This window comes from Callionymus lyra, chromosome 8 (assembly GCF_982586985.1).
Source record: "Callionymus lyra chromosome 8, fCalLyr1.hap1.1, whole genome shotgun sequence".
Lineage (NCBI taxonomy): Eukaryota > Metazoa > Chordata > Actinopteri > Syngnathiformes > Callionymidae > Callionymus > Callionymus lyra.
In genome coordinates this window covers 25,354,186-25,381,281 of record NC_141825.1, presented here as the reverse complement: position 1 = coordinate 25,381,281, position 27,096 = coordinate 25,354,186, and the positions used below count along the sequence as shown (strand labels likewise).

Below are 27,096 nucleotides of genomic sequence, written 5' to 3'. Positions count from 1 at the left end.
AGAAGAAAACCTGCCTGTCTATTTGTAAACTTACGGTAAAACTCTTTTATTACAAATAATAAACGATAATAACCTGCTGTTTGTTTTTATTATTAAAACTCAACCATCTCTATTCCCAGTAATTGATTAAAACATAATTGTTTTTATTTTGCAAATGGCTACAAATATTTAAAATAAATTGACATCACTTGTTGATTATATTATGGCAGTAAATGATTGTGTCTAAGACTCAAATTTTAGGATGAATTTAAAAAGTAACAGAATAGTAATACGTCAATAACAACAAATACTTTTAAATTATAATGTAAACAAACTGATCATGTTGACTTTGACTAATATCACTGAACATTTAGTCATTAACGGTGTCAGTGACATGTATTTATAATAATAATAATAATGATACAATAATAACGATAACAAGAATACTCATAAGAATGTCTAGATGTTTTGGACAGAAACAACGTTTACCTTTCAGGACCTTCCTTATCGTCCATTCTAAAAAAAAAAAATCGAATCAAAAATCGCTGGGAAAAAAGGGAAAAACTGACTAAAATATGGTGGAAAGCAATAATTGTCGAAGCTATTTTAAACTGTAACGTTAAACAGTGATTTATCTTGAGGCGTAGAGTAGAAAGTGTTTTATCTACGGACCAGGACCTGGGAGCGGATGAAAGGTTGCTGCAGAACTTTCACCCACTAACAGACTTTTCCTCCCTTCGTCCTCCTTCAGTCATCATGTGGGTCTCGCTGCTGCTGTTCGTCTGCGTCCTCTTAGTGGCTCTGCAGTTCCTGAGGAAGCGACCCAAGAACTTTCCACCGGGACCGACACCTCTGCCAATCCTCGGCAACATCCTGAACCTCAACCTCGAGAACCCCCTGAACGACTTCCAGAGGGTGAGCCTTGGACGGGGATAAACTCCAGAAAAAACAGTGATCCGATCATTTTTTTTTAGAGTCAAATACATTTTATTGGTTAGTGGTCATTTTATCAATATTTATTTGAGTTCATTAAAAGCTATAAAACAAACGCTCGTGTTGCCTTCAGGGACTTACGTAACATCTACTGTTGCCTCAGGTTGTGTTGAGGTGAACTTTGGGATGTTTTTCACTTTTTAAAAACGTTGGTCAATGAACCTTACACTTTAGTGTGTTTTATTTGTGACGTTCAGGGACAATTGGAAATTAAGTTTTGAGGCTCAATTTTAGACGTTCATCTCAGATCCCTCCAAACTATTTTTAACAATCGATTGTTTTTGGACTCTAGATTGCAGTAGTGTTCACCCAAACGAGTAACATTTTGTGAGTCACATTTACAATTAAAACAAAAAAAAACACAGGATCTCCAACTGATGAAGGATCGTTTCAAGATGTTTCGTGGATGACGTCATACGTGTTGTTGCACACCATGGGAACCGTTTCGATTTTCATCGACATTTAAAAATAACCTTTTTTTAACTTATACGTTTTAATTGAGAACATATCGAGTATATTAAAAAGACGGATTTTGTTAAGAATCTATTAAGAATGATCGTGTGTTTAATGAAAGACCTTCATCCACCAATAAAGTTTACTTTATTGACAAAAAAACAAACAATATATCAATGAATTCAATTCAATTTTATTAACGGATTCAATTCACAAAATAGTTGATCTGGAGACAAACTTTTAAATAACACTATACAAGAGAAAAACAAGTTCCAGAGAATCATATTTGCGAGAAAACGTTTCACTTTCAACAGGCAGAAACCTCAAGAAGAACCAGACTCGGATTAAAGGAGTTTGTTTTGGCTCATCCAGCCCATCCTTGATGATACGATTGTAGTTTTTTTCATCTGGCTTTATTGAAAAATACAGTTGCGTGTCATCAGCACAACGGTAAATAGGATAGGGCCAAGAACAGAACCTTGTGGGACACCATAACTCAACTTCGTGTGCGTCGACGATAATGTTTTCTGTCTGATGCTATGATTTAAACTAGTTTAAAGCAGTTCCATTTATACCTCTTTGTTTGTTAGTCTCTGTCTCTGTATCTCTGTTTTACGGAAATGATTTTTTTTACGTGTATTTCAAACATCTTTTAGTATTTTATTTATCCTACAGTTCAGCGCTTTGTGTGACGTAATTGTCCATAATGTTCGGTTTAAAATTGCTGCGCAATCTGTATGTGTTTTTGGCTCCCCCTGCTGTCGAGAAAGTGCAACAGAAATCATTGGAATCCTCTGAACTACTGTTGCCAAAGTCGGAGTCATTTTGTGGCAAATTCAAGAAGTTATTCTTATTAAATAACAAATTTTAGGGTCAATTGTCATCTTGTATTTCCTTGTCTGTTTATTCCTCAATACTTTCCCCAATGAAAAAAATATTATTATAAAATAAATGATGATATAATGTTGCTTCTTAAAAATGTCTCTGACTTCTTAAACTCCCAATAATTATGTTTGTTAATCCAACAATTTACATAAACTTCAAGCACAAAAGACGATCTCCAATAAAGCAGATCCTGCTCTTTTCTATCCATAATTAAACATGTTTAATATTGTACAATTTGACGCAGCTGAGAGAGAAGTATGGAGACGTCTACGCCCTCTACGTGGGATCCACTCCGATGCTCATCGTCAACGGGATGCGGGCCATCAAGGAGCTTCTGGTCACGAAGGGTACCGACTTCGCCGGGCGCCCCCAGGACCTTTACTCCAACATCGTCACGGAAAACATGGGTAGATTTTTGTTTGTTCATGATGGACCCGGCCTTCCTGCAGGTGGTCACGATGTCGTGTTCAGGGGTGATCCTGGCCGATTACGGATCCCGCTGGAAGGAACTTCGTCGCTTCGCCCTGATGACTCTGAGGAACTTCGGGATGGGGAAGCAGTCGATGGAGGAGAGGATCATGGGAGAGATCCAGTACATCGTGAGCGAGCTGGAGGCCAGCGTGGGTACGTGGTCGCGGGTTCCGCATCGTCTCTTCCGGCGACTCTTAGCGCTGCTCGTGTTTCAGGCAAGACCATGAGTCCTCAAGTCATCTTCCACAACGCCTCGTCCAACATCATCTGCCAGGTGCTGTTCGGCCGCCGCTACAACTACGACCACTACAACATCAGGACCATCGTCCGCTGCTTCACCGAGAACGCCAAGTTGGCCAATTCAGTGTGGTCGGTGGTGAGTCTGGAGTCTTTTTTCATTTCCTGCTGTGTATGTGTAGTACACGTGTGTGTACAAGTACTCGCTAAAATACTGGTCCAGGCAGAAAAACACATATTGAAAAGCAAATATTCTTTAAAAAGCAAGTTTGATTAAAAACAAAAGGATGTACAGTATATGATCCTTTTTAATATGCATTCAATATTATATTTCTTTATTTCATATGTATTAAATATTCTAATGCACTTCTTCATTCAATGTGTATCACAGAGTTTGATTTATTACTTTTATAATATGTATTCAATTATTATTTTTATTTATTTAATCTGTATTAGATATTGTAGTTATTTATTTCCTTAATATATGTTAAATACTTTATTGTATTATATAATATGTGTTGCATCCATCCATCCATCCATCTATTATCATCATACTTTGTGTTGAAAACATTTTCTTCACATGTTCACTTGTTTTTGTCGTGAGTTTCAACTTCTAAGATATTCAACTTCAAAGATCTTCAACTTCTAAGATCTTCTACTTCCAAGATCTTCTACTTCCAAGATCTTCTACTTCCAAGATCTTCTACTTCCAAGATCTTCAACAGTCTTTCACGTCATGAGATGTTTGTGTGTTTGCTTCACAGTTGTACGACAGTTTCCCCATCATCCGAGGTCTGCCGTTGCCGTTTGCCAAATCCTTCAAGAATGTTATCGTACGTGTCGAGAACCCTCGTTGTCGGACGCACGGGCGTGAACGTGTGAATGTCTTCCAGGAGTGCAACAGGATCACCAACTCGGTGGTGGAGGAGCTGAAGCAGAAGAGAGTTCCCGGAGACCCTCAACACTTCGTCGACTGCTACCTGGACGAGATGGACAAGGTGTCGACTCCTCCTCGCTCGTTCTTCTTCTGTGGTGTCTGAACCTGTCGTCCACAGAAAGGAGAAGAAACCACAGAGTTCTCAGAGAAACAGATGGTCATGTACTGTCTGGACCTTTACTTCGCCGGCACCGACACCACGTCCAACACGCTGCTGACCGGCTTCCTGTACCTGAGCACACACCCTGATATTCAAGGTGACACACACACACACCCTGATATTCAAGGTGACACACACACACACACCCTGATATTCAAGGTGACACACACACACACACCCTGATATTCAAGGTGACACACACACACACCCTGATATTCAAGGTGACACACACACACACACCCTGATATTCAAGGTGACACACACACACACACCCTGATATTCAAGGTGACACACACACACACACCCTGATATTCAAGGTGACACACACACACACACCCTCATATTCAAGGTAACACACACACCCTCATATTCAAGGTGACACACACACACCTCATATTCAAGGTGACACACACACTTCCTGCCTATCACGGTGTGGAACGGAGAAACCCAGGCGCAGAGGTAATTTGCAGAGACTTGGTTTAATTCAGTGGTGAAGGCAGAGGCGAGTCATACAGTCCAGGAATCGGCAACAGAAGGCAAAGCAGGGGTAAAGCAAACTTGGCGTCAAGGGGCAGAAACAGGTCGAAACTCACAACAGGCAGGAATGGAGTCTTGGTCGGTACAAAGGTAAGGAGACAGGGTAGGAAGCAGGAATACTCAACGGCAAGATACTACTTACTGTAAAACGGTGATGACAAGACAAGGACGTGACAGAGAGTGGAAGCTTAAGAACACAGGGGAGCAATCAGCAGCAGCTGGGGGCGGGGCTAACAAGACAAGGCTTAGAACAATTACTACTCAGACAGGGGGGAAGTAAGACTAGCACAGACACAGAAGGGAGCGGATTTCACAATAAAACCGGAAACAAAGGAGGAACATGTAGACTCATGACACTGCCCTGAATCCTGGACGACAATATCATGTTTATTGTTATTTGTAGTTTTGGAAACATTACTAACTATTTGAAGGAATTTAAATATAATTTAATACAATAAGTTGTATATTGAAGTGTGCGTATAAAAATCATATTATTTATTTTATTATTTTAATATGTTGTGTTTTTATTCATTATTATATATTTTTTTCTAATCTGTTTTTAGTTGTTGTTGTTTTATTTTTTTATAATAATATTAATTCAGAATGCAAAGGAAAAAAATAGTAATTTGAATAAATCTGAAGGTAAAAAAGAAATGAAAAATATGTAATATTTTTGGCAGATTCTTGCCAATACAAACCCTAATTATATATATATATATATACATATATGTATATATTATTAGGGTTTGTTAAAGTTAAGTCATTTACAAACAAAAACAAAGTTAAAGTTATGTTATTTTCAAAGCCGTCATATCATATTTCATTACAATGATTCATTACCTCATCAGTTTCATCCTTCATTCATCAATGAAGTCTGGAAACACAACATTCATCAACTGCTACAAACCGGGACATGGAAACGTTTAGCGAGTGCTCATGGGAAATGCAGTCTCCCGTCGGGCTCAACACTACCACTGTAGTCCACTGGTGTCGCTACAGTTCAACTCACATAGAGCTGCTTTAAAAGTTAAATGCTTGTGGTCACATGACTCTGGGGTGTGGTCAGAGCGCTGTCAGAAGGAGATCGACGAGGTCCTCGCGGGGAAGCCGGAGCCGTCGTTTGAAGACAGACACAACATGCCGTACATGCAGGTAAAGCTCTAGCTCGCGGTCAGATGTTGGGCTGTGTGGACAGTGACGTCTCCCCCCCTCCTCAGGCCACGATCCACGAGGTGCAGAGGGTCGCCAACACCGTCCCCCTCAGCGTCACCCACGCCGCCATCAGAGACACGGAGCTGTGCGGATACTCCATCCCCAAGGTCTGGTGTCGCCGACGACCACTCGTGTCGCACGTCCACAACTGACTTCCTGGCGCTCTCAGGGGACGGTGATCATCCCCAACATGGGCTCCGTGCTGAAGGAGGAGGGTCAGTGGAAGCACCCGGACCAGTTCAACCCCGACAACTTCCTCAACGGCGACGGAGAGTTTGTGAAGCCCGAAGCTTTTCTCCCGTTCTCAGCAGGTGATTATTGTTGACATCAGTGACCGGTTCACATTTAGAACGATCACACTTTTGTTCTTTGAAATGTTGTTTTTTAAGCACAGCAAGAAGGTTATTGGTTCCCTTCCAGGCCGAGCCAACTTGTGACCTTTCTGTGTGTAGTTAGTATGTTCTCCCCGTGTTGTGTGGGTTTACTCCGGACACTCCGGTTTCCTCCCACAGTCCAAAAACATACAGAGGTCGATTGAGAAATTGAGGGAAATTGTCCGTAGGTATGAGTGTGTGTGTGAATGGTTGTCTGTCTGTGTGTGTCCTGAGACAGACTGGCGTCCTGTCCAGGGTGTCCCCTGCCTCTCGCCCAGTAAAACTGGGAAGGACTCCAGTCTCCCCGCGACCCCACAAGGGATAAAGCGATAGAAAATGAATGAATGAATGTATATTTTTCAATGTTTTAAATTCAATATCAAAATGTTGGTCCATCACCAGACCAATCCAATCGAGCACCGAGCCACTCGCTCCATCTTTTAAAGTCACAACAAGCTAACCGTTAAACTACCTTCAATTAAAGCTAAAATCCAACCTAGGCCAACGCTTCTGCGTCGTCACGTGATCGTCAGCGCGTCGCACGATTGGCTGACGGTTGGAATAGCTCGGTGCTCTATTGGTAATGTCTGGAGGCTCCTTTGTACCAACATTTTTTTATCGAAAAAATGTAATACTCGACTCCGATGGGCAGCAAGTGTATGTCGTTTATAGTGAACCTTAAATTGATGTTACTTTATTCATGACATTTTCAAAATTCTGGTATATTTTCATGCAATATTATATTTTAAAACATTGTCAAAACCTCCTCAGTCACGACTCTGACGGGCAGAGAACGTACGTCACTTATATAATCATCAATATAATGTTAATAATTATAATAATTCCAGTTATTCATGAGGCGCCTTTCAAAACACACAAGTACCAGAAAGACATGAGTGGTTAAGTTACAAAAGTCCTAATAAATCCAAAAAAAATAATTAACCTTTGAATATACAAATGATTAAATTTAATGATTAAGTTAAAAACGAATTCAACTTCAATATAGAAGTTATTTAATTGGATTTTTCAAAAAAGAAAAGTCAATGCTTTAAAAAAAACAATTTCAATAACACGTAAAACGTTAAAATCCTCCTGACGTCTCAGTGACCTCGTCATCATGTGACCTCTGACCCCCCGTGTTGCAGGTCCGCGCATGTGTCTGGGCGAGGGTCTGGCTCGCATGGAGCTCTTCTTCATCACCGTCACTCTGCTGAGGAAGTTCAAGTTCTCGTGGCCCGAGGACGCCGGCGAGCCCGACTACACGCCGGTGTACGGCGTCACGCTCACGCCGCAGACGTACCGCCTGAAGGTGGAGTCGCGCTAGCGCCGGCACCCCCGTAACGCCGGCACGCTCGTAACGCCAGCACCCTCGTAACGCCGGCACCCTCGTAACGCCGGCACCCTCGTAACGCCGGCACCCTCGTAACGCCGGCACCCTCGTAACGCCGGCACCCCCGTAACGCCGGCACCCTTGTAACCATGTTGGCGTTTAAAAAATGTATCTTTGAGGTGAAACTTTTTGTTAGTAACGACATTTTAAGACGTCAAATAAACACAATTTTAAAAATCTTCTTTTTCTTTTTTTACTTCTGGGATCATTTGGTAAATTCAATCAATATTAATTTAATAATTATAGTATCTGAACATTTAGGAAAGAGTCCAGTGGACTCAGACTTCAGTGTTGCTGCTCCGTAAAGACTTATGTAAGACTTCAGGGTTAAAAAAACAAAACCGTTGCCACGGAGACAAGCTACCGCCGTTCTGTTTTCCTTAGAAGGAATTTGTGCTTTTTTCCGTCTGCGAAGAAACTTTTTTATCTCAACCCAGTGAAGTAATGGCTCACATCCTGCCTGGAATGTTTATTTGTGCAAGCGCTCTAACATTATGACCCCCTGGCAATGTTGTAAACGGCGCCCTCTAGCGGTACAATTCTACCTATTCAAGACATCCTGTCAAGCTATGAAGTTAAGGGTTTATTTTATTTATTTTTGCTGTGGATGGAGGAAGAAGTTTGATATTCAATGTAAGTCTTAGTAGTACTTTCTCTAGGTGTGGTGTCAGGGACTAGAGCAATACTTATATCGATGTAGACCTCACGTGAGTTCAAAGATCATGTATTAAAAATGCATTGCGCTTGTTTTTCCATTATTCATTACCAGTCTGTAAATATAACTATAAAAATAATATAACTATAACTACTCAAATTTGACATCAACTGTTAATTTTGTATCATTTTATGTTTCAGGCTCAGGTATGTTTGTGCCACCATACCTTTGGATGCCAAAGAAGTCGTAATAACAGAACTTTGGTCTTTCAAAGCAACAACATGAAGGATTTTAATACAAGCGCTTCTTGACCCATGAAGAGAAAGATTACAAATCACTATTACTTACTTACTATACTTGATAAAATGTACTTAACATACAACATCAACAGAAGAGGAAGTTCCTTTGTGACTGTTATGTTTAACGATGCTGAACTCCAGAGCAGACAGAGGCGATGTTCCAGAGAATACAAAAAGGGGTTTATTGAATGAAGGGGAAGCAGGTGGTGGAAGAGTAAGCCGGAGGGAGAGCGAGGTCGGCGAGCTGGAGTGAGGGATCCGAGTTACTGCAGGCAGAGGAACAAAAGTTAGATGAGGTCCAAAAAACAACAAGAGACTAGAGTACAAGAGCGAGGTAGCAAATACACTGAGCCAGTCACGTATAGTTACCACTAGTGATGGTTCGATGAGGCGTCATGAAACGTTTCAACACATAGCAACACTATTGATACTGTGTCGATACTGTGTCACTGAATACTGACATCTGCTGGACATTAAAAATCCCTACAGGCAACCTATGAACCGACTCAACTGACACTGATAAGACCTAGTATATACAATAATATAATCCAAGTCATTGTATTTCATATAGTATTATTTCATATCTTCATTTAAATAAGATGGCTTTTTATCTTTTTTAGATACAGTCAATAAATAATGTGAATATGTATCATAACATGGACATCTAAGAGAACGTGTTGGGAATAAGGATGCTTGTGGACCGTTTTTTTTTTTTACCCATTTTTATTCAAAAAAATTGGTTTTTCCAAAGTGCTGTATTTCAATCTGTTTCGCTTCTTCGTGATTATATCTCCGGCTTTCGAAAAGACCCGCTCACAGGGCACAGAGGAGGCTGGAGTGCATAGGAAGTGCAGTGAAAGCTGGAATAGGTTGGGGAAGGTGGTTCTTTGATGGTCCCAGTATTCTAGGGGGTCCTGGGTCCTAGGGACATTTCCCTCTGCCAGGTACCTTTGGACCTCTTGTATTGCATCTGCAGTAGAATTTTTTGTCTGCCTTCCCACTTCCATGTCCAGATGTTTCCAAAGGTCATCTTAAAAACAACAAACATGCATTTTATTACATGATTTCAAACAACAAACAAATAATGCTTAATAAATGCCTGAAGTGGGTGCAGACAGCTGTTCTGCAGATGGTCCTGGCAGGGGCTCATTTGTGCGTCCGATCACTGACGCACATTCAGAACGCAGCCGAATGATGGCCTCGTTCAATTTTGTTGAACTACGGAACCCGAGTGATTTAAATCTGGGGTCAAGAAGTGTTGCTATGGTCAACACACTTAATGACTACAGATTGGAAGCAGTGTCTGTGACTGGACGCTTCAGGTGTTCATGGAGGTGTTTGGCTGCCTGTGTGTGCAAGGTTGAAGCACTATGCTCTAGTGCAACGTAGAGCATTTATCATCGGGATGACCTTTGACCCTGACACTCACCTCTCCTCAGACAACTCCACTGTGGCTTGATGGAAAGGAGCAAGCACAATAAGTGTTTCTCCTATGATGTTAAACTCATCAGCTGTAAGTGGAGTCAAATCTGTTTTAAGAGAGGCCAGAGATACCCACACTGACTCCTTCTCATCATTTAGCCTTGACAGCATTTCATATGTGCTGTTCCAGCGTGTTGCCACCTCATTGATGAGTTTCAGGGTTGGTCGTCCCATCTGCTGCTGCACTTGAGCAAGCTTCTCCTTAGCTGTAGTGCTTGATCTAAAGTATGTGACAATGTGCCTAGTAAGTAAGTAAGTAATATATATTTATATAGCGCTTTTCGAGACCAGGGTCACAAAGCGCTTTAACAATCAAAACAATACTCAAAACAGTACATACTTCAAAGATCAAGACAACACAGAGAACAACACAGGAGTTCGAGAAATTCAAGGAAAAGCCTGAACAAATAGAAACGTCTTAAGATGTTTCTTAAAGGAGTCAGTAGACTCCATCAAGCGCAAAGAGAGAGGAAGATTGTTCCAAAGCTTAGGAGCAACAGCCTGAAAAGATTTCTCTCCTCTGGTCCTGAGCCGTGTGCGTGGAACCATAAGTAGATTCTGATCCACAGACCTCAGAGACCGAGCTGGGGTGTAAGGCTGGATCAGATCAGTGATGTAAGGAGGAGCCTGACCATGAATAGCTCTGAAAGTAAGAACCAGAATTTTAAAGTTGATCCTGAAAGAAACTGGAAGCCAGTGAAGAGTTTTAAGGACCGGAGAAATGTGAGTTCTTCTACTAGAGCGGGTCAGAATTCTCGCTGCAGAGTTCTGAATCAACTGCAGGCGAGACAGCTCCTTCTTGTTAAGACATGAAAACAAACTGTTACAATAGTCCAGACGAGAAGAAACAAACGCATGGATTACAAGCTCCAGATCATGTTGTGACAGCATTTTCCTAAGTTTAGAGATTTTTCTCAGTTGAAGGAAACAGTTTCTGGTCAGTTTTCTACAGTGTTGAACAAGAGACATGTCTTTATCAAATACAACACCCAGGTTTCTCAGGCTCAGTTTGACAGACTGACCTAAGTCACCCAAGTACTGACTCAACCCTGGAATCGTATCATCAGGAGCAATCACCAGAGTTTCAGTTTTGTCCACATTAAGCTGTAAAGTGTTTTCACTCAGCCATTGTTTGATTTCTAGCAAACAATTGACTAAGCTGAAAGCTGAGTTTAAGAAACATCTTAAGACTTTTCTATTTGTTCAGGCTTTTCCTTGAATTTCTCGAACTCCTGTGTTGTTCTCGGTGTTGTCTTGATCTTTGAAGTATGTACTGTTTTGAGTATTGTTTTGATTGTTAAAGCGCTTTGTGACCCTGGTCTCGAAAAGCGCTATATAAATATATATTACTTACTTACTTACTTACTTAAGCTGTTCAGCCTTTGGGGCTCAGTTGGGTCAAAAGAGCAGTAGAGCTGGATGTCATCAGCAAAAATGTGATAAGAAACATCTGGAAATCTCTGAATGATTTTACCGAGGGGAATCAAGTACAGCAAAAACAATAAAGGACCCAGAACAGAACCTTGAGGGACTCCACACAACAGATCTGCCGATTCAGACCTCATTTGATTGGCAGATACACTAAAACTGCGCCCAGAAAGGTAAGATGAGAACCATTCTAACACAGACCCAGACAGTCCCACTTCATCCCTTAGTCTTCTCAGCAGGATCTGGTGATCAACTGTGTCAAAGGCTGACGACAGATCCAAGAGAACCAGAACAGTGGATTTACCAGAGTCAGCCGACATCATGATGTCACTGGACACTTTCAGTAAAGCTGTCTCCGTAGAGTGATGTTTACGGAAGCCAGACTGAAACTTCTCATGGATGTCGCTCTGATCCAAGAACAAAGACAGCTGCTCGGACACCACCTTCTCCAAGATCTTGGACAAGAAAGGGAGCTTAGAAATAGGCCTGAAATTACTGAGGTCAGTTGGGTCTAAGCCTGGTTTTTTGAGCAGAGGCTCCACAATGGCATGTTTAAATGCATTGGGAAAAACCCCTGTGGAAAGGGAGAGGTTCACCATATTGGTAACCCAGGGGCCAATTACATCAAATACTTTGATAAAAAGCCTACAAGGAAGGACGTCATCTGAGCAAGAGGAGGGTTTCATCTTGTTCACTAGTGCTGAAATATCACCCAAAGATACAGCAGAGAAGGATGACCAAGAGGAGGAGATGGGCTCAGAGACAGTAGGGGTTCCCAACAAAGGGGGAGAGATTTTCTCTTTGATCAATTTAATTTTGTCAATGAAAAATCTCAACAATGCATTGCTGTCAGCTTCACAGAAGACCGGCGTGATTTGAGGAGCAGGAGACACGAGAGAATTAATCGTGTCAAACAAAACTTTGGGGTTTTTCTTATTTGCTGCTACCAGTTTTCTGATGTAATCAGATCTAGCAGTTTCTACCATCTCATTGTAAGAAGTCAACAGATCCCTGAGGTGAAGTCTGTGCACCTCAAGTTTAGTAGACTTCCAGAGACGCTCAGTCTTTCGACAAAGTCTCTTCAGACTCAGGAGATCTTCATTTGTCCAAGGGCACCGTTTTTTCTGAATTTTCAAGTTCGATTTAACAGGTGCCACTTGATCCAGTATTTCAACACAATGATCAGTAAAACAGTGAATCAAACTGTCCACATCTGGACAGTCATCAAAGGAAAGACGGTCAAACATAGCAGAAAAACTGTCTGCAGTATCGGCTGAGATGACACGCCTCTGAGACCTAACTTTCAAAGGCTTAGGTTCAGGGATGAAGTCCAGGTTGAACAAGACAAGAGAATGATCACTCAGATGGACATCATGTACAGATACATTAGAAATGTTCAGGCCAAGAGTAAAAACTAAGTCTAAAATGTGGCCTTTTTGATGAGTGGGTTCAGAAACATGTTGCTCAAAATTAAAGGCTTCAGTTAAAGTTAAAAGTTCTTTAGCAGAACAAGATGTGACGTCATCAACATGAAGATTAAAGTCTCCAAGAATAAGAACAGATTCCATCTGAATAATGGAAGATAAGAAGTCACTAAAGTCTTTCAAGAACATCGCCGCAGGACCAGGCGGACGGTAGATTGACACACAATAGAAAGGTCTTGTAGAACCAACCAAGATCATCTGAGACTCAAAAGAAGTGAATTCCTGTGTCTGAATCACTTTGCAAGAACAACTCTCCCTAAAAACAGTAGCAAGACCTCCTCCACGACCAGAGAGGCGAGGCTTCCCCAGGACAGCGCTCCCTACTGGACAGAGTTCGTTCAGATGAATAAACTCTTCCTCTCTCTGCCAAGTCTCAGAAAGACATAATAAATCCAAATTAACTCTTGTGAAAAGATCATTAAGAATAAAGGATTTATTAGTAATGGAGCGAACATTAAGAAGTCCCACATTCAGCACCGATGACGTCACTGACGACGCCGCGTCACTGACAGGCGCGCAGAGCGGGATCTTTTGAAGCGAACAGCGGTCACGTGGGTACCAGCTGTCACTGAAGTTCAACTCGGTTGTAAAAGTCGAATTAAAGAGAGGAAATGAAAAAATCTTACCACCTTTCGTTGAGGTCTGGACAGACGGCAGCGCTGATGTGTCGTCACACACAGTGAGAGGGATGTCGATCAAACATCGATGACGTTCGATGACGTCAGAGTTGTTCCGAGCGATCGCAACTGCCTAGCTCTGTGTCTGATGGATGCAAGTGTGGGGATCTGGTCACATGATTTTCTAACTATGTGCAATGCAAATTGAGTGTCGAATTTGGAGCCGTCTAGTGGATGCAATCATGTTTGGTGCTGCGTCTGTCACAAAACACTTTACTTTATTAGTTATGGCCCAGTCCGCCATCATGCCCCTTTTGACCTGGGCCAAATTGTCTGCAGTGTGACTTTGTGAAAAGTATTGCACTCTCAACACAGATGTACACAACTGCAAATTAGCATTTATGTAGTGACATGTAAGAGCCAAGTAAGCTTCCATGTTTACAGATGTCCACATGTCAGCCGTTATACTCACTGACACAGCTTGCTGTACTTCCAATTTCACTCGTTTCCGTTCCTTCTCATATTTTTTAGCCAGCATTATTTTGATGGTCCGAAAATAACACCAAATTAAACCAAAAGCAAATCAACATATTTAATTTATATATTAAATAAATTGGATATATACACTACAACTTTAGATCATTTCAACACAAACCTTTCTGGTTGGCAAAACATATGATGGCTCAAGGACCTGCACCAGATCCCTGAACCCGTCACTCTCCACAATGCTGAGGGGCTGGCAGTCCTTGACAATGAAGTTCAGCAGAGCCTCATCCAGCACCTGCTTCCTGGTAGCTTGATGGTTAAAAATGAGATAAAGAAGAAAGGAATTAATTATGAAAAAAATAAACTGAGTAAATTGTAGAATGGCTGTATACCCGAGTTTATCCTGGGTGTCTCTTGAACTTCATTCTCATGCCTGGCCCTATAATGCCTCAGCATTGAGGAGGTGGACTTGTTAAAATACGACAATTCTGTCGTACATATGCGACATTTAACCTGCAGAAAATAATAGGAATAGTAAACTAAGAATCATTTTGAAATTATTTTTAATTCCAATAGATCAAGTGGAAACTTTGAGAAAACAGGATGAAACGGAAAGGAAATGAACACAAATGCCTTATTTTCCGATATATGATCGAAATATTCCCACACGGGCGAAATCTTTTTGCTGGAGGCTGCTCCATAATCTCTTACGACAGCAATTTTGAAATAAGTCTTAGTCAACGTGAGGCGACTCTGTTGGCAGCATCATCTCGTTGACCGATGCGCTTCCTTATAAACACAGATTGGCGCGCAGACGTCAGTTCGACACAGTTCGCGTATCGGTCACGTGACCGAACCCTCTCATGATCGGTCACGTGACTTTCTAAAAGCGGTACGCGCACCGACACGGGGTTATGCTCTATGAGCTCGACGCATGCGCCGACGCATCGGTGTTGCCGGACCCATCACTAGTTACCACGGTTGAGTGAAGTACGATCTGGCGCCGACCGCAGGGAATCCAAGGGTTGATGAAGGGGGTTGATTGGGGATCAGGAACAGGTGAGTGTGATTGATGATGAGGACCAGGTGTGAGGTGAGACGACAGGAGTGGCAGACCAGGGGGAGGAGAACACAGCAGACGGCTGTGACCACAACAGTGTTTTCGTCAGATTCGATCAACATTCTAGTTCATTAATTCACTAAGTATTTGTTTGCTCTTTCATTTGAACCACAGTTCAAGGGGTCAAAGGTTGTATTTGTGGAGCGTCACAGGACCAGCAGATGATTTAAGAGCCACGGTTCGCCTGCGGATCGTCACGCTTCGCCATGATTGGGACGGCAGCGCTTTTTTTGCTCTCACTCTTGCTTTTCCTGATGCTCTTCAGGACCAAACGGCCCAAAAACTTCCCTCCTGGACCTCCACCCATTCCAATCCTGGGCAATCTGCTGCACCTCAACCTGGAGAGTCCGATGGATGACTTCGAGAAGGTAAAGTGACTTTTGGAAATAATAAGAAATCCTCTTAACCAGGGCTGTGTATTTGCAAGAATCTGATGCTACAATAAGTATCACGATACAGGGTCAACTATACGATGTATTTTGATACTGTAGTAACAATGATATATGTGTAGTATTGTCCAGTACTTGACTCTGGTGTTGTAGTATTTACAGACCACATGACTCTTGACGAAGTCGTAACTGCTTTCATTTGGTTTAAAACCAAATATCCAAACACCAGCTTTAAAAGCTGCTGGAGTCACTGTATCCTCTTGTCCTCAGTCATTTCAGGACTCTCACTGTAATTCATGTTTTTTTAGCTGTAGTGGACATATGACTGCTGCCATCTAGGGATGGGAAGTTTTACTACAAACATATATAAAATATTGTCATTATTTTTCCAAATCGATAAAGTTCTGTTCAATTTCCATGTGGTACTGTGAAAAATTGTATAGCTATATAACTGCTGTTTTCTTCCATCCCTATATTAAAAATGTTAAACCCACTGACGTGTTTAATGGATACAGGGGTCGGTGATCAACTGTTGTGGTATTCTGTGTATATTGTATACTACAAGGTGTTCTGATATGTCTGGGCAGATGTCTCTCATTATTCCTCAAAGAAGCCTACGTATTTCTACTTTTTATCCTCAGCTGGCCAGGAAGTATGGAAATGTCTTCTGCATCTTTATCGGCTCGAAGCCAGCCGTGGTGCTCAACGGTTTGGAGGCCGTCAAAGAAGCTCTGGTCACCAAAGCTGCCGACTTCTCCGGTCGGCCACAGGGTCAGCTGGTCAACCATGCTATTCAAGTTCATGGTGAGTCGGACCCGTGAGCCTCGTGGCTGCTCTACTTATCTTTAGAGTTGTTGACAGAATAAACGGTGATTCGAGGTCAAACATGACTGTGTGGTTGCAGATCACGCTCCAGGAGTTATTCTGTCAGACTACACTCCCTTGTGGAAGGAGCAGCGGCGCTTCGGCCTCATGACTCTGAAGAACTTTGGTCTGGGAAAACACTCTATGGAGCAAAGAATTCTGAAGGAGGTCCACCACATCTGCAAACTTCTGGAGCAGAATATTGGTCAGTTGACGATTATGTCCTGATTCATATTACCTGGTAAAGTCACGTGCTCGAGTTACCGGATGTCACAAGGTCTTTTTACCGGACGTCACAAGGTCTATTTACCGGACGTCACAAGGTCTTTTTACCGGACGTCACAAGGTCCGGTTACTGGGCGTCGCAAAGTAAAATTGCATGACATTGAAACTTTTTTTTTTCAGGTCAACCCACGTATCCTCACTTGATGTTCCCCAAAGCTGCCTTCAACATCATCAGTCAAATTCTGTTAGCTCATCACTTTGACTACGACGACGAGACCATTAACTTTCATGTTAATCTTTTTCACAAAACCTCCAAAATCATCAACGGACGCTGGGGCCTGGTGAGGGAAACATCATGTGTATCAGTGCCATGATACTATTGAATGAGTTTTACGATTCAAATATTGAAACTTTGAATTTTTGTTTTGAAAAGTTGTTGTTTAAACTTTATTTGACAGTTTGATAATCCTAATTTCAATAACACGAAATCAAAATAATGTTCAATTATATTCTTGGTAAAAAAGTTTAATCTGATAATATCAGACTCCGATGGTTCTAAAATAATTCCATATATGCTGCTTTTGTGAATCGCTGTCACGAGGCTCCGCCTGGATCCATCATTTGACTTTTAAATCTGATCTCAGATCTACGACTCTCTTCCGATTCTGCGGCGCCTTCCGCTGCCCTTCCAGGAGGCCTTCACCCTGATGAAGGTGAGTTGGTGGTCCTCAAGTTGGGCTTCCTTAAAGTGATAGTTCAGAAGTCCAAAATTCATACTTCACTCACTTTCTACTCGTAACATAATCCCAACCCTTAGTCGACATGATGGCGTGTGAGTGAATGAGTGAAGTATGCATTTTGGGTGAACTAACCCTTTAACTCTCGCTCTTGACCAGGTGAACTAACCCTTTAACTCTCGCTCTTGACCAGGTGAACTAACCCTTTAACTCTCGCTCTTGACCAGGGGTCGCACGACAGACGCCAGCAGATGGTAGCAGAGTGCAAGAAGAACCGCGTCCCGGGTGAACCCCGACATTTCATAGACGCTTACCTGGACGAGCTGGACAAGGTAAGGAAGGATATCAGAAAAATCTCTAAATTGAAAGGTTACATTTACTTTTTTATTGTTGTTATTCTTATTCCAATCATTTTCAAATGAATTAAAAAATGAATTCATTGTTTTTAATCATTAAATGATTCAATCATTTTGGGCTGAAAATATTTAAAACCAATTTCATCAATTTCATTTTCTAATTCCATATTTTTTAATTTGAAGCCTTTTCAATTGAATACATAATTACAGACAATGACGTTTCTTTGGAATCCTCCGTTAAATGAAAGTTTTGGTTCGGTAGCTCTTTTGGTATCGTCTAATCAAAAACAAAAATGCAATACAATACACAATAGAAATCAAAACTTTTTTTTAAACTACAAAAGACTACACTGACGCCTCGTCGCTCACAGAATCTCGTCAACGACCCTCTGAGTAACGGTGACCTGAACAGCTGCCATCACTTTCTATCTTTTGACTTTGTATAATCCATGCGTTTGTGTCTTCTCGTTTATACTATTGTTTATTTTCGTTTCTAAACAATACAAATTCTGCAGCGAGAATTCTGAGCCGCTCTAGTAGAAGAACTCACATTTCTCCAATCCTTAAATCTCTTCACCGACTGGCAGTTTCTTTCAGGATCAACTTTAAAATTCTGGTTCTTACTTTCAGATCTATTCATGGTCAGACCTTCCATCAGTGATCTGATCCAGACTTACACCCCAGCTCGGGCTCTGAGGTCTGTGGATCAGAATCTACTGATGGTACTATACCATCATGCTGTTTCAATTCGCATGTAATCGTACTCTGTACTGCTGACACATTGTGTTAGGTACCAAAATAGTACCGAGTTCAGTACCCATCCCTCGTCTGGAGCCTCCTGGTTTGCTACGATGATGCACCGCGTCTGTGCGCGTTATGGTCCGAACAATACTGTATCCCGTTTGCAATGATGATATCGGCGAGACGGTGGGAGGCACCTAATGGCACTAATGTACCAACACCTTATATTGAATTTAAAAGGCTACAAATGAACAGAATTAATTAAATTTAGAAAACATTTGAATTGTTTGAACAAGAATATAAAAATCTATGTGTAAAAACAATAATTAAAAAAAATATTGATTAAATTGCTTAAACATTTCAAATCTGAACTTTTAATTCAGAAATTGTTGAATTTAATTGTAAAAATGTTTAACAATATTCAGTTAAAGAAATAATGTATTTAATTTCAACCGTTGAATATGAAGCGACTCTCGCTGACGTTGTCTTTTCTGCTTGAAGCGAGAGAACGAAGAGTCAACCTTCTCCGAGGAGCAGCTCCACAGTTACATGTTGGATCTTCACTTTGCTGGGACTGACACGACCTCCAACTCTCTGCTGTTCGCGCTGCTGTACCTGATGCACCATCCTCGTGTTCAAGGTGACGTTTGTTCTCGTTCATGAACGGCAACACTCAAGTGACTCTGGTTTAAGATCTTCTCTTCCATGAACTGGAACACTAGAGTGACTCTGGTTTAAGATCTTCTCTTCCATGAACTGGAACACTAGAGTGACTCTGGTTTAAGATCTTCTCTTCCATGAACTGGAACACTAGAGTGACTCTGGTTTAAGATCTTCTCTTCCATGAACTGGAACACTAGAGTGACTCTGGTTTAAGATCTTCTCTTTCATGAACTGGAACACTAGAGTGACTCTGGTTTAAGATCATCTCTTCCATGAACTGGAACACTAGAGTGACTCTGGTTTAAGATCTTCTCTTCCATGAACTGGAACACTAGAGTGACTCTGGTTTAAGATCTTCTCTTCCATGAACTGGAACACTAGAGTGACTCTGGTTTAAGATCTTCTCTTTCATGAACTGGAACACTAAAGTGACTCTGGTTTAAGATCTTCTCTTCCATGAACTGGAACACTAAAGTGACTCTGGTTTAAGATCTTCTCTTCCATGAACTGGAACACTAAAGTGACTCTGGTTTAAGATCCCTTCTTCCATGAACTGGAACACTAGAGTGACTCTGGTTTAAGATCTTCTCTTCCATGAACTGGAACACTCAAGTGACTCTGGTTTAAGATCTTCTCTTCCATGAACTGGAACACTCAAGTGACGCTGATTTAAGATCTTCTCTTCCATGAACTGGAACACTAGAGTGACTCTGGTTTAAGATCTTCTCTTCCATGAACTGGAACACTAAAGTGACTCTGGTTTAAGATCTTGTCTTCCATGAACTGAAACACTAAAGTGACTCTGGTTTAAGATCTTCTCTTTCATGAACTGGAACACTAAAGTGACTCTGGTTTAAGATCTTCTCTTCCATGAACTGGAACACTAAAGTGACTCTGGTTTAAGATCTTCTCTTCCATGAACTGGAACACTCAAGTGACTCTGGTTTAAGATCTTCTCTTTCATGAACTGGAACACTAGAGTGACTCTGGTTTAAGATCTTCTCTTCCATGAACTGGAACACTAGAGTGACTCTGGTTTAAGATCTTCTCTTCCATGAACTGGAACACTAGAGTGACTCTGGTTTAAGATCTTCTCTTCCATGAACTGGAACACTAGAGTGACTCTGGTTTAAGATCTTCTCTTTCATGAACTGGAACACTAGAGTGACTCTGGTTTAAGATCATCTCTTCCATGAACTGGAACACTAGAGTGACTCTGGTTTAAGATCTTCTCTTCCATGAACTGGAACACTAGAGTGACTCTGGTTTAAGATCTTCTCTTCCATGAACTGGAACACTAGAGTGACTCTGGTTTAAGATCTTCTCTTCCATGAACTGGAACACTAGAGTGACTCTGGTTTAAGATCTTCTCTTTCATGAACTGGAACACTAAAGTGACTCTGGTTTAAGATCTTCTCTTCCATGAACTGGAACACTAAAGTGACTCTGGTTTAAGATCTTCTCTTCCATGAACTGGAACACTAAAGTGACTCTGGTTTAAGATCCCTTCTTCCATGAACTGGAACACTAGAGTGACTCTGGTTTAAGATCTTCTCTTCCATGAACTGGAACACTCAAGTGACTCTGGTTTAAGATCTTCTCTTCCATGAACTGGAACACTCAAGTGACGCTGATTTAAGATCTTCTCTTCCATGAACTGGAACACTAGAGTGACTCTGGTTTAAGATCTTCTCTTCCATGAACTGGAACACTAAAGTGACTCTGGTTTAAGATCTTGTCTTCCATGAACTGAAACACTAAAGTGACTCTGGTTTAAGATCTTCTCTTTCATGAACTGGAACACTAAAGTGACTCTGGTTTAAGATCTTCTCTTCCATGAACTGGAACACTAAAGTGACTCTGGTTTAAGATCTTCTCTTCCATGAACTGGAACACTAAAGTGACTCTGGTTTAAGATCTTCTCTTCCATGAACTGGAACACTAAAGTGACTCTGGTTTAAGATCTTCTCTTCCATGAACTGGAACACTAAAGTGACTCTGGTTTAAGATCTTCTCTTCCATGAACTGGAACACTAAAGTGACTCTGGTTTAAGATCTTCTCTTCCATGAACTGGAACACTAAAGTGACTCTGGTTTAAGATCTTCTCTTCCATGAACTGGAACACTGAAGTGACTCTGGTTTAAGATCTTCTCTTCCATGAACTGGAACACTAAAGTGACTCTGGTTTAAGATCTTCTCTTCCATGAACTGGAACACTAAAGTGACTCTGGTTTAAGATCTTCACTTCCATGAACTGGAACACTAGAGTGACTCTGGTTTAAGATCTTCTCTTCCATGAACTGGAACACTGAAGTGACTCTGGTCTAAGACTCTGTTGCTATGGTCCAGCGAGTCACGATGCAAGAGTTCAAACTGATCTACTCCAAGTCACAGATGTTTCCCTCACTCACGTCGCTTGTTTTTTTAAATGTGAAGAGATTTGTGAAGCGTGATCGCCATCGGAGGAAGTGGCTACACCCTCCATCAACTCTAGGTGGCGACTAAACGATCATAGAACCTCAAACACAAATACTGGCACCAGGGTAACGTTTGTGAGGCGTTTACTGTGTAATCACACACATACTCATACAGAAAACAACACATGCGCGCCTGGTAACAGTACTGCAGCACTCGTCTATTCGTCACGACGACTCGTGACTTGAACAGTTGACCTTCAACTTGTTGTCAATGACCTGAAACGTCTTCTCGGAGCTCAGAACGCTGTCAGAGGGAGATCGACGACGTTGTTGGAGAGGCGGACGATGTCAGCTACGAGGACCGACACCGGATGCCATATTGTCAGGTATGACCAGCAACGTGCCGGCACAATCATTATGACCACCTGTGATCCACACTCAGGCCGTGATCCATGAGGTCCAGAGGAAGGCCGACACGGTTCCCCTCAGTGTGTTCCACCAGACCACCAAAGACACGCAGTTGCTGGGATACTCTATACCCAAGGTGAGTCCCTGACCCTGGACTGGATTGGGGGCCCTTTTTTAAACTACAGAATACAACAGTGACACCTCATCACTCACAGAATTCCTCATCCAGAATCTTGTCAATAACCCTCTCAGTAAAGGTGACTTGAACAGCTCCTAAAATGCTTTACTGCCACATGGTCAGACCTTCCATCAGTTATCTGATCCAGACTTACACCCCAGCTCGGGCTCTGAGGTCTGTGGATCAGAATCTGCTGAACATCATGCTGTTTCAATTCGCGTGAAGTCGTTCTCTGTACAAGGTTTGGTAGGTACCGAAGTAGTACTGAGATTCAGTACCCATCTCTAGTCCGGAGCCTCCTGGAGTTTGCTACCTAGACACACCACGTCTATCAGGTGCGCGATATGGTCCAAACAATACGCTGTCCCGTTTGTAATGATGATATCGGCGAGACGGTGGAAGGTGAACCATAGTATCGCGAGGGACTGCAGTACTTTTCTGACCGGACTCGTCTTCTTGGTCCTTCTGCAGGGAACTCTGGTGATTCCCAACCTGTCGTCGGTGTTGTGCGAGGAGGGCCAGTGGAAAGACCCTCACAGATTCAACCCAGAGAACTTCCTGAACGACGACGGGGAGTTTTTCAAACCGGAAGCCTTCGTGCCGTTCTCCACAGGTACCGTCCTCTCGGTCGTCGACTCTCACCCGAGTCTCAACTAACTTCTCTCTCTTCAAGGCCCTCGAGGGTGTCTTGGTGAGAATCTGGCTCGTATGGAGCTCTTCCTGTTCCTGGTCACTCTCTTTAGGAAGTTCACCTTCACTTGGCCCGTGGGCGCAGGAGAGCCGGACTTTACTCCGATCTACGGCATCACCCAGACCCCCAAACCCTACCACATAGTGGTCCAGTACCGAAAGTCCTCCTAAAGCAACGGGCGTGTTTTAAATGGGTTTTGTTTTTAACATCTATTTTAGCTTGAATGAAAATGTATCTTAATTGAAGAATGAAGTTTCCTGTTATGACTTTACTATTTTCACAATCAACCACACAAGTTGCCAAAATGTATATTTTACGCATTTCCTGTAACAGGAAGTATGGCTTTGTGTTGTGGGACTAAAAGATTTTTTTTGAAAAGACGTTACATTTCAATCACTTCTTCTGGCAGTTGTGGTTTGACAGTAGATTAAATTAATTTTTACGGTCAAAATATGATTAATTTTCACTGAATTTATGCTCTATCACTTAATAAAAATATGTAAAATCAATTGCTTCATTTCCCGTAACTGTGCTGTTTATATTACATAAAGATAACTTGATTTTTTTTTTTACATATAATGGTTTCTTATTTTGCATCAATAAATGATACAATTCAGGGAAATATCTGAAACAAATCTGTGTGGAACAATAGTAAAAACCAACATGAGTTTTATGTTTTAATAATCAATATTGGGTCGAATTATTATAACAGCAAACATGTGAAAGTACATCATGAAAAAAGTCAAGAGGAAAACACATTTATTTGTCGTCTAAGTTTCTATATTTCCTGCTGAACGACTACAGACGGATCTGAGATTGAACTCGCAACCTGTTGGTCATAACATGGGGTCGTATGTGTCACGTTAGGGAGTTGATTAAACGAACACACAAAGATTATGGATGAGAAGAATTATACATATTTGGGAAATTGATACTTCGGGTTAAAGGCAGTTTTGTTAAATCAGCCCTATGCGATTTGAAGTGGAGCAACACCAGTGGACTAAAGTGGTAGTGTTTATCCTGACGGGAGACTACATTTCCCATGAGCACTCGCTAAACGTGGCAAAAGCGTCCGGCGTCCAGCAACAAACTGTTTATATTCAAGTGTGTCATGCTCTGAGCTTTCGAATAAAAAGGCAGCAAGAAGCGAAGAACGTCAGTGGATGGGTACGAGCCATGAGAAGCGCCTCCACTCCTTGCTGGTGGTAAATCTGGATTCTGACTCTGTTTGTTATTCCAACACTTCCTATTGTCTGGGAGAAAATCCCTGACATAAACTTGGTCCTTCGAGGCGGATGTCAACGTTATCTTTTGGAGGTTGATCAAGAGAAACTGGACAGTTCTTCTGGGCCATCCTCCGGGAGGACGCAAACGACATCCTTCCCAGGAGACAGAACAAGAACAAACGGATCAGACAGAAACTTTTTTACTACTAGCAAGTAATTACTGTTCAGACAGCAACAGGTGGAGATTTTAAACTTATAACCTCCTGAAGGATCAATAAAGTTCCATCTATCTATCGATAACTTCTTATTTCATAGGCAAACTAGACGTTCTTAGTTTGTAAAAAAAACAATCTTTTTAGGACGAAAACTAAAAAGTATTACTGTTCAGACAGCAACAGGTGGACATTTTAAACTTATAAATTCTTATTTCATAGGCAAACTAGATGTGCTTAGTTTGTAAAAATATATTTTAGGATGAATGAAAACTAAAAAGTAATTATTGTTTAGACAGCAACAGGTTGACATTTGAGACTTATAACTTCTTATTTCATAGTGAAGATACATCTTCAGATTGATCCATATATATGCACTCATTGAAGGGTTAAATTATGTATCCTCATTTTATGTACTCAATTGTTAACATAATAGAAGATAATGCTTTATTTTATTCAGAGTTAAAACTTATTATTGTATTTTATCTTTTAACAACTTGTTATTCCCAAAGAGCAGGTTCAAAAGTTGAAGGCTGTAAGCATCTGTGACTTAACTTTGTATGAACCTTGGTGTGCGTTTTTGATACCATTGACAGAGACTTGTGTGCGACAATAGTTCCAAACTGTCAAAAGATATATGTGTTGGAAGAAGGAAGTAGCCATGTTGGCATCCTCTCCATGTTGAGATAGGAAGCATGAACGATCTTAAAATGTCATGACCAGAGTTTATGGTCTACAGACCTGGTTTGAGATAAGAAGTGTGAAGGAAGACGAATCAATGTTTAGGTCAGTGTTTAGGTCAAGTCATGGATACAACATCTGTTGTTCATAATGGAGTCAGATTTTGCAAGACATCCCGTATGAATGCGCAGAACTCATTAGACAGGAAGGAGTTCTTGAGTTCGCTTTAATTTGGTGAGCCCGACGTGATCCAAGAAGGAAAAGACGATTCTGGTTGAGGTGGCAGAGCCTGGTTGTTGGACTCAAAAATTACAGACTGCGCAGCATAAACGGTAAGAAGACACCACTTTATTGATTATAAGTCTTCTTTTGAGTCCAAGTCCCGGTTCAGGGGCTGAGACCAAGATAAATTTAAATTTAAATAAGTATAGAGCGAAGTGTGTTTGATTGTTCAGAAATGCCGAAGTTGATTGGTAAACTTTGTTGTTGTTGTTAAAAAAGTCAGATGTGCTGCTTTTGATTTAAAAATGTATAAAGTTAAATAAACAAGGGTCTTTTTAATTTAATGAACCAAGTTGGCGAAACCTGACAGGTGTCAACACAAAGAACTTGTTCATTGAAACAAACACGATCATAAGATAAGATTAAATCAATAAGGGTCGGTGATTTATTTCACGATCATAGAAAAGCAGACATATCGGGAAAAAAATATATATATATCAATAAGGCCTAAAGGGTTAGAGTCCCTGAGCATTGATTTGGTAATCAATGTCCTAAAGGGTTAGAGACCCTGAGTCCTAAAGGGTTAGAGTCCCTGAGTATTGATTTTTAATCAATATCTTAAAAAGCACCCTAAAAAGGTTGGAGGCCTTGGAAATTGATAAATCGATTAAATACTAAAGAACCACAAGGTTAGAGTCCCTGAGTTCGAACTGGGTTGAGTTAAAGTTGTCATTTTTGTTTTGGTTAGGTTTGTTTTGCTTTGTTTGTGATTATAGCCTGATTTTATTGTTGCTGAGAAATTCTTGAATTAGTAATTATCTATGAAGTTGAAATTAATCTTGTGTTCAAAGTGTAATTTTGGGGGCACCCTGCTGAGCTGAGGAAAAAACATACGATCTTGTCCTTCTTTGGATGATGCCCTGGACTAAAACGCAGACAGAGCGTTGATAACATAAATTCCCTTGAAATAAAACGTATAACCTCCATGAATGTTACGTTTTTCTTTTCATATTATCTTGAAATAAAACGTAAAGCATCTGTGGATCTTACGTTCTCCTTTTATATTTCCTTGATATCAAACTTACAGCGTCTGTGAACGTTGCATTTTTCTTTTTTTTTGCTTTCCTAAATTACAGCCGCTGTGCTGAGAAACGTCTGTGGACGGTTTCAACTCTAAACTTCCTTCTTGCATTAAAGGCTGCTGTGATAAGAAACGGTGATTGCTATTGTATCAAAAATTGCAACAACATTAGCATCGAATGTGGACTCATGAAAAGGAGAATGAGAAGAAATGGGGAAAAAGCTAAAAGAATAAAAAAAGATACGAGAAAGGGTAAAGCTGGACATGCTCTGGGTGTTGATGGAAATGTTTGTGAGACAGGAGAGTGTCTCTGAGAGGAGAAAGAAGGGGAAATTCCTCGCAACCCCCGCAATAAAAAAGGAACACAGAGGAGAAACCTGGAACCACATGCAGGGCCAACCTCCACGTCACTCGACCATCTCTGATCGACAGGAGGAAAACAGAAAACTTGCTAAAAGTCCTCTGAGAGGCCAGTGACTTGACATGGAATTATTGTCGACCCAAGAGACTTCTGACTTGGTAATATAAACACAAAAATACACTCATTGTGAATGGTTTGGAAAACTAGGCCTTCAAATATTGTTATTGAAAATAAATATTCCAAACTGAATACAATAAATTACTCCAAAGAAAATGATTACGCCGAATAAGATTATAGAGCTGGAAATATCCTATACCAATAAAAAGTAACAGTAGGTAAAAAGATAAAAGCTTTAAATAAATTAAAGTAACCTCCAAAATGGGAATCAAAAAATAGCAATGGTGCATATTTAGAGAAGGATGTTGAATTGATGGAATTCTGTAA

At 41.1% G+C, this 27,096-nt stretch overlaps 2 protein-coding genes across 2 annotated transcripts; both read left to right on the top strand.

Moving 5' to 3' along the window:
* Positions 1–706: 706 nt before the first annotated feature.
* On the top strand, positions 707–7,807 carry LOC148074380 (cytochrome P450 2B4-like). Its single transcript, XM_087796591.1, has 11 exons — positions 707–894; positions 2,555–2,717; positions 2,782–2,934; positions 2,997–3,157; positions 3,783–3,851; positions 3,912–4,016; positions 4,074–4,212; positions 5,719–5,804; positions 5,870–5,971; positions 6,034–6,175; positions 7,384–7,807. Exons 1-11 carry the CDS (start codon positions 736–738, stop codon positions 7,560–7,562), a joined length of 1,458 nt encoding a protein of 485 aa, XP_087652717.1. The 5' UTR covers positions 707–735; the 3' UTR covers positions 7,563–7,807.
* A 7,582-nt stretch (positions 7,808–15,389) lies between these two features.
* LOC148074379 (cytochrome P450 2D17-like) lies at positions 15,390–23,378 on the top strand. Its single transcript, XM_087796590.1, has 11 exons — positions 15,390–15,567; positions 16,230–16,392; positions 16,493–16,657; positions 16,858–17,018; positions 17,322–17,390; positions 17,642–17,746; positions 19,013–19,151; positions 21,893–21,978; positions 22,035–22,136; positions 22,650–22,791; positions 22,852–23,378. Exons 1-11 carry the CDS (start codon positions 15,406–15,408, stop codon positions 23,037–23,039), a joined length of 1,482 nt encoding a protein of 493 aa, XP_087652716.1. The 5' UTR covers positions 15,390–15,405; the 3' UTR covers positions 23,040–23,378.
* The last annotated feature ends 3,718 nt before the right edge of the window (positions 23,379–27,096 follow it).

Bases quoted from the DNA above. Each gene is read 5' to 3' on its own strand.
- LOC148074380 (XM_087796591.1), top strand. From the start codon at position 736: ATGTGGGTCTCGCTGCTGCTGTTCGTCTGCGTCCTCTTAGTGGCTCTG. The intron at 2,718-2,781 runs GTAGATTTTTGT...TGTCGTGTTCAG, and splicing joins CATCGTCACGGAAAACATGG to GGGTGATCCTGGCCGATTAC. The intron at 2,935-2,996 runs GTACGTGGTCGC...CTCGTGTTTCAG, and splicing joins CGAGCTGGAGGCCAGCGTGG to GCAAGACCATGAGTCCTCAA.
- LOC148074379 (XM_087796590.1), top strand. From the start codon at position 15,406: ATGATTGGGACGGCAGCGCTTTTTTTGCTCTCACTCTTGCTTTTCCTG. The intron at 15,568-16,229 runs GTAAAGTGACTT...TTTTATCCTCAG, and splicing joins CGATGGATGACTTCGAGAAG to CTGGCCAGGAAGTATGGAAA. The intron at 16,658-16,857 runs GTCAGTTGACGA...TTTTTTTTTCAG, and splicing joins ACTTCTGGAGCAGAATATTG to GTCAACCCACGTATCCTCAC.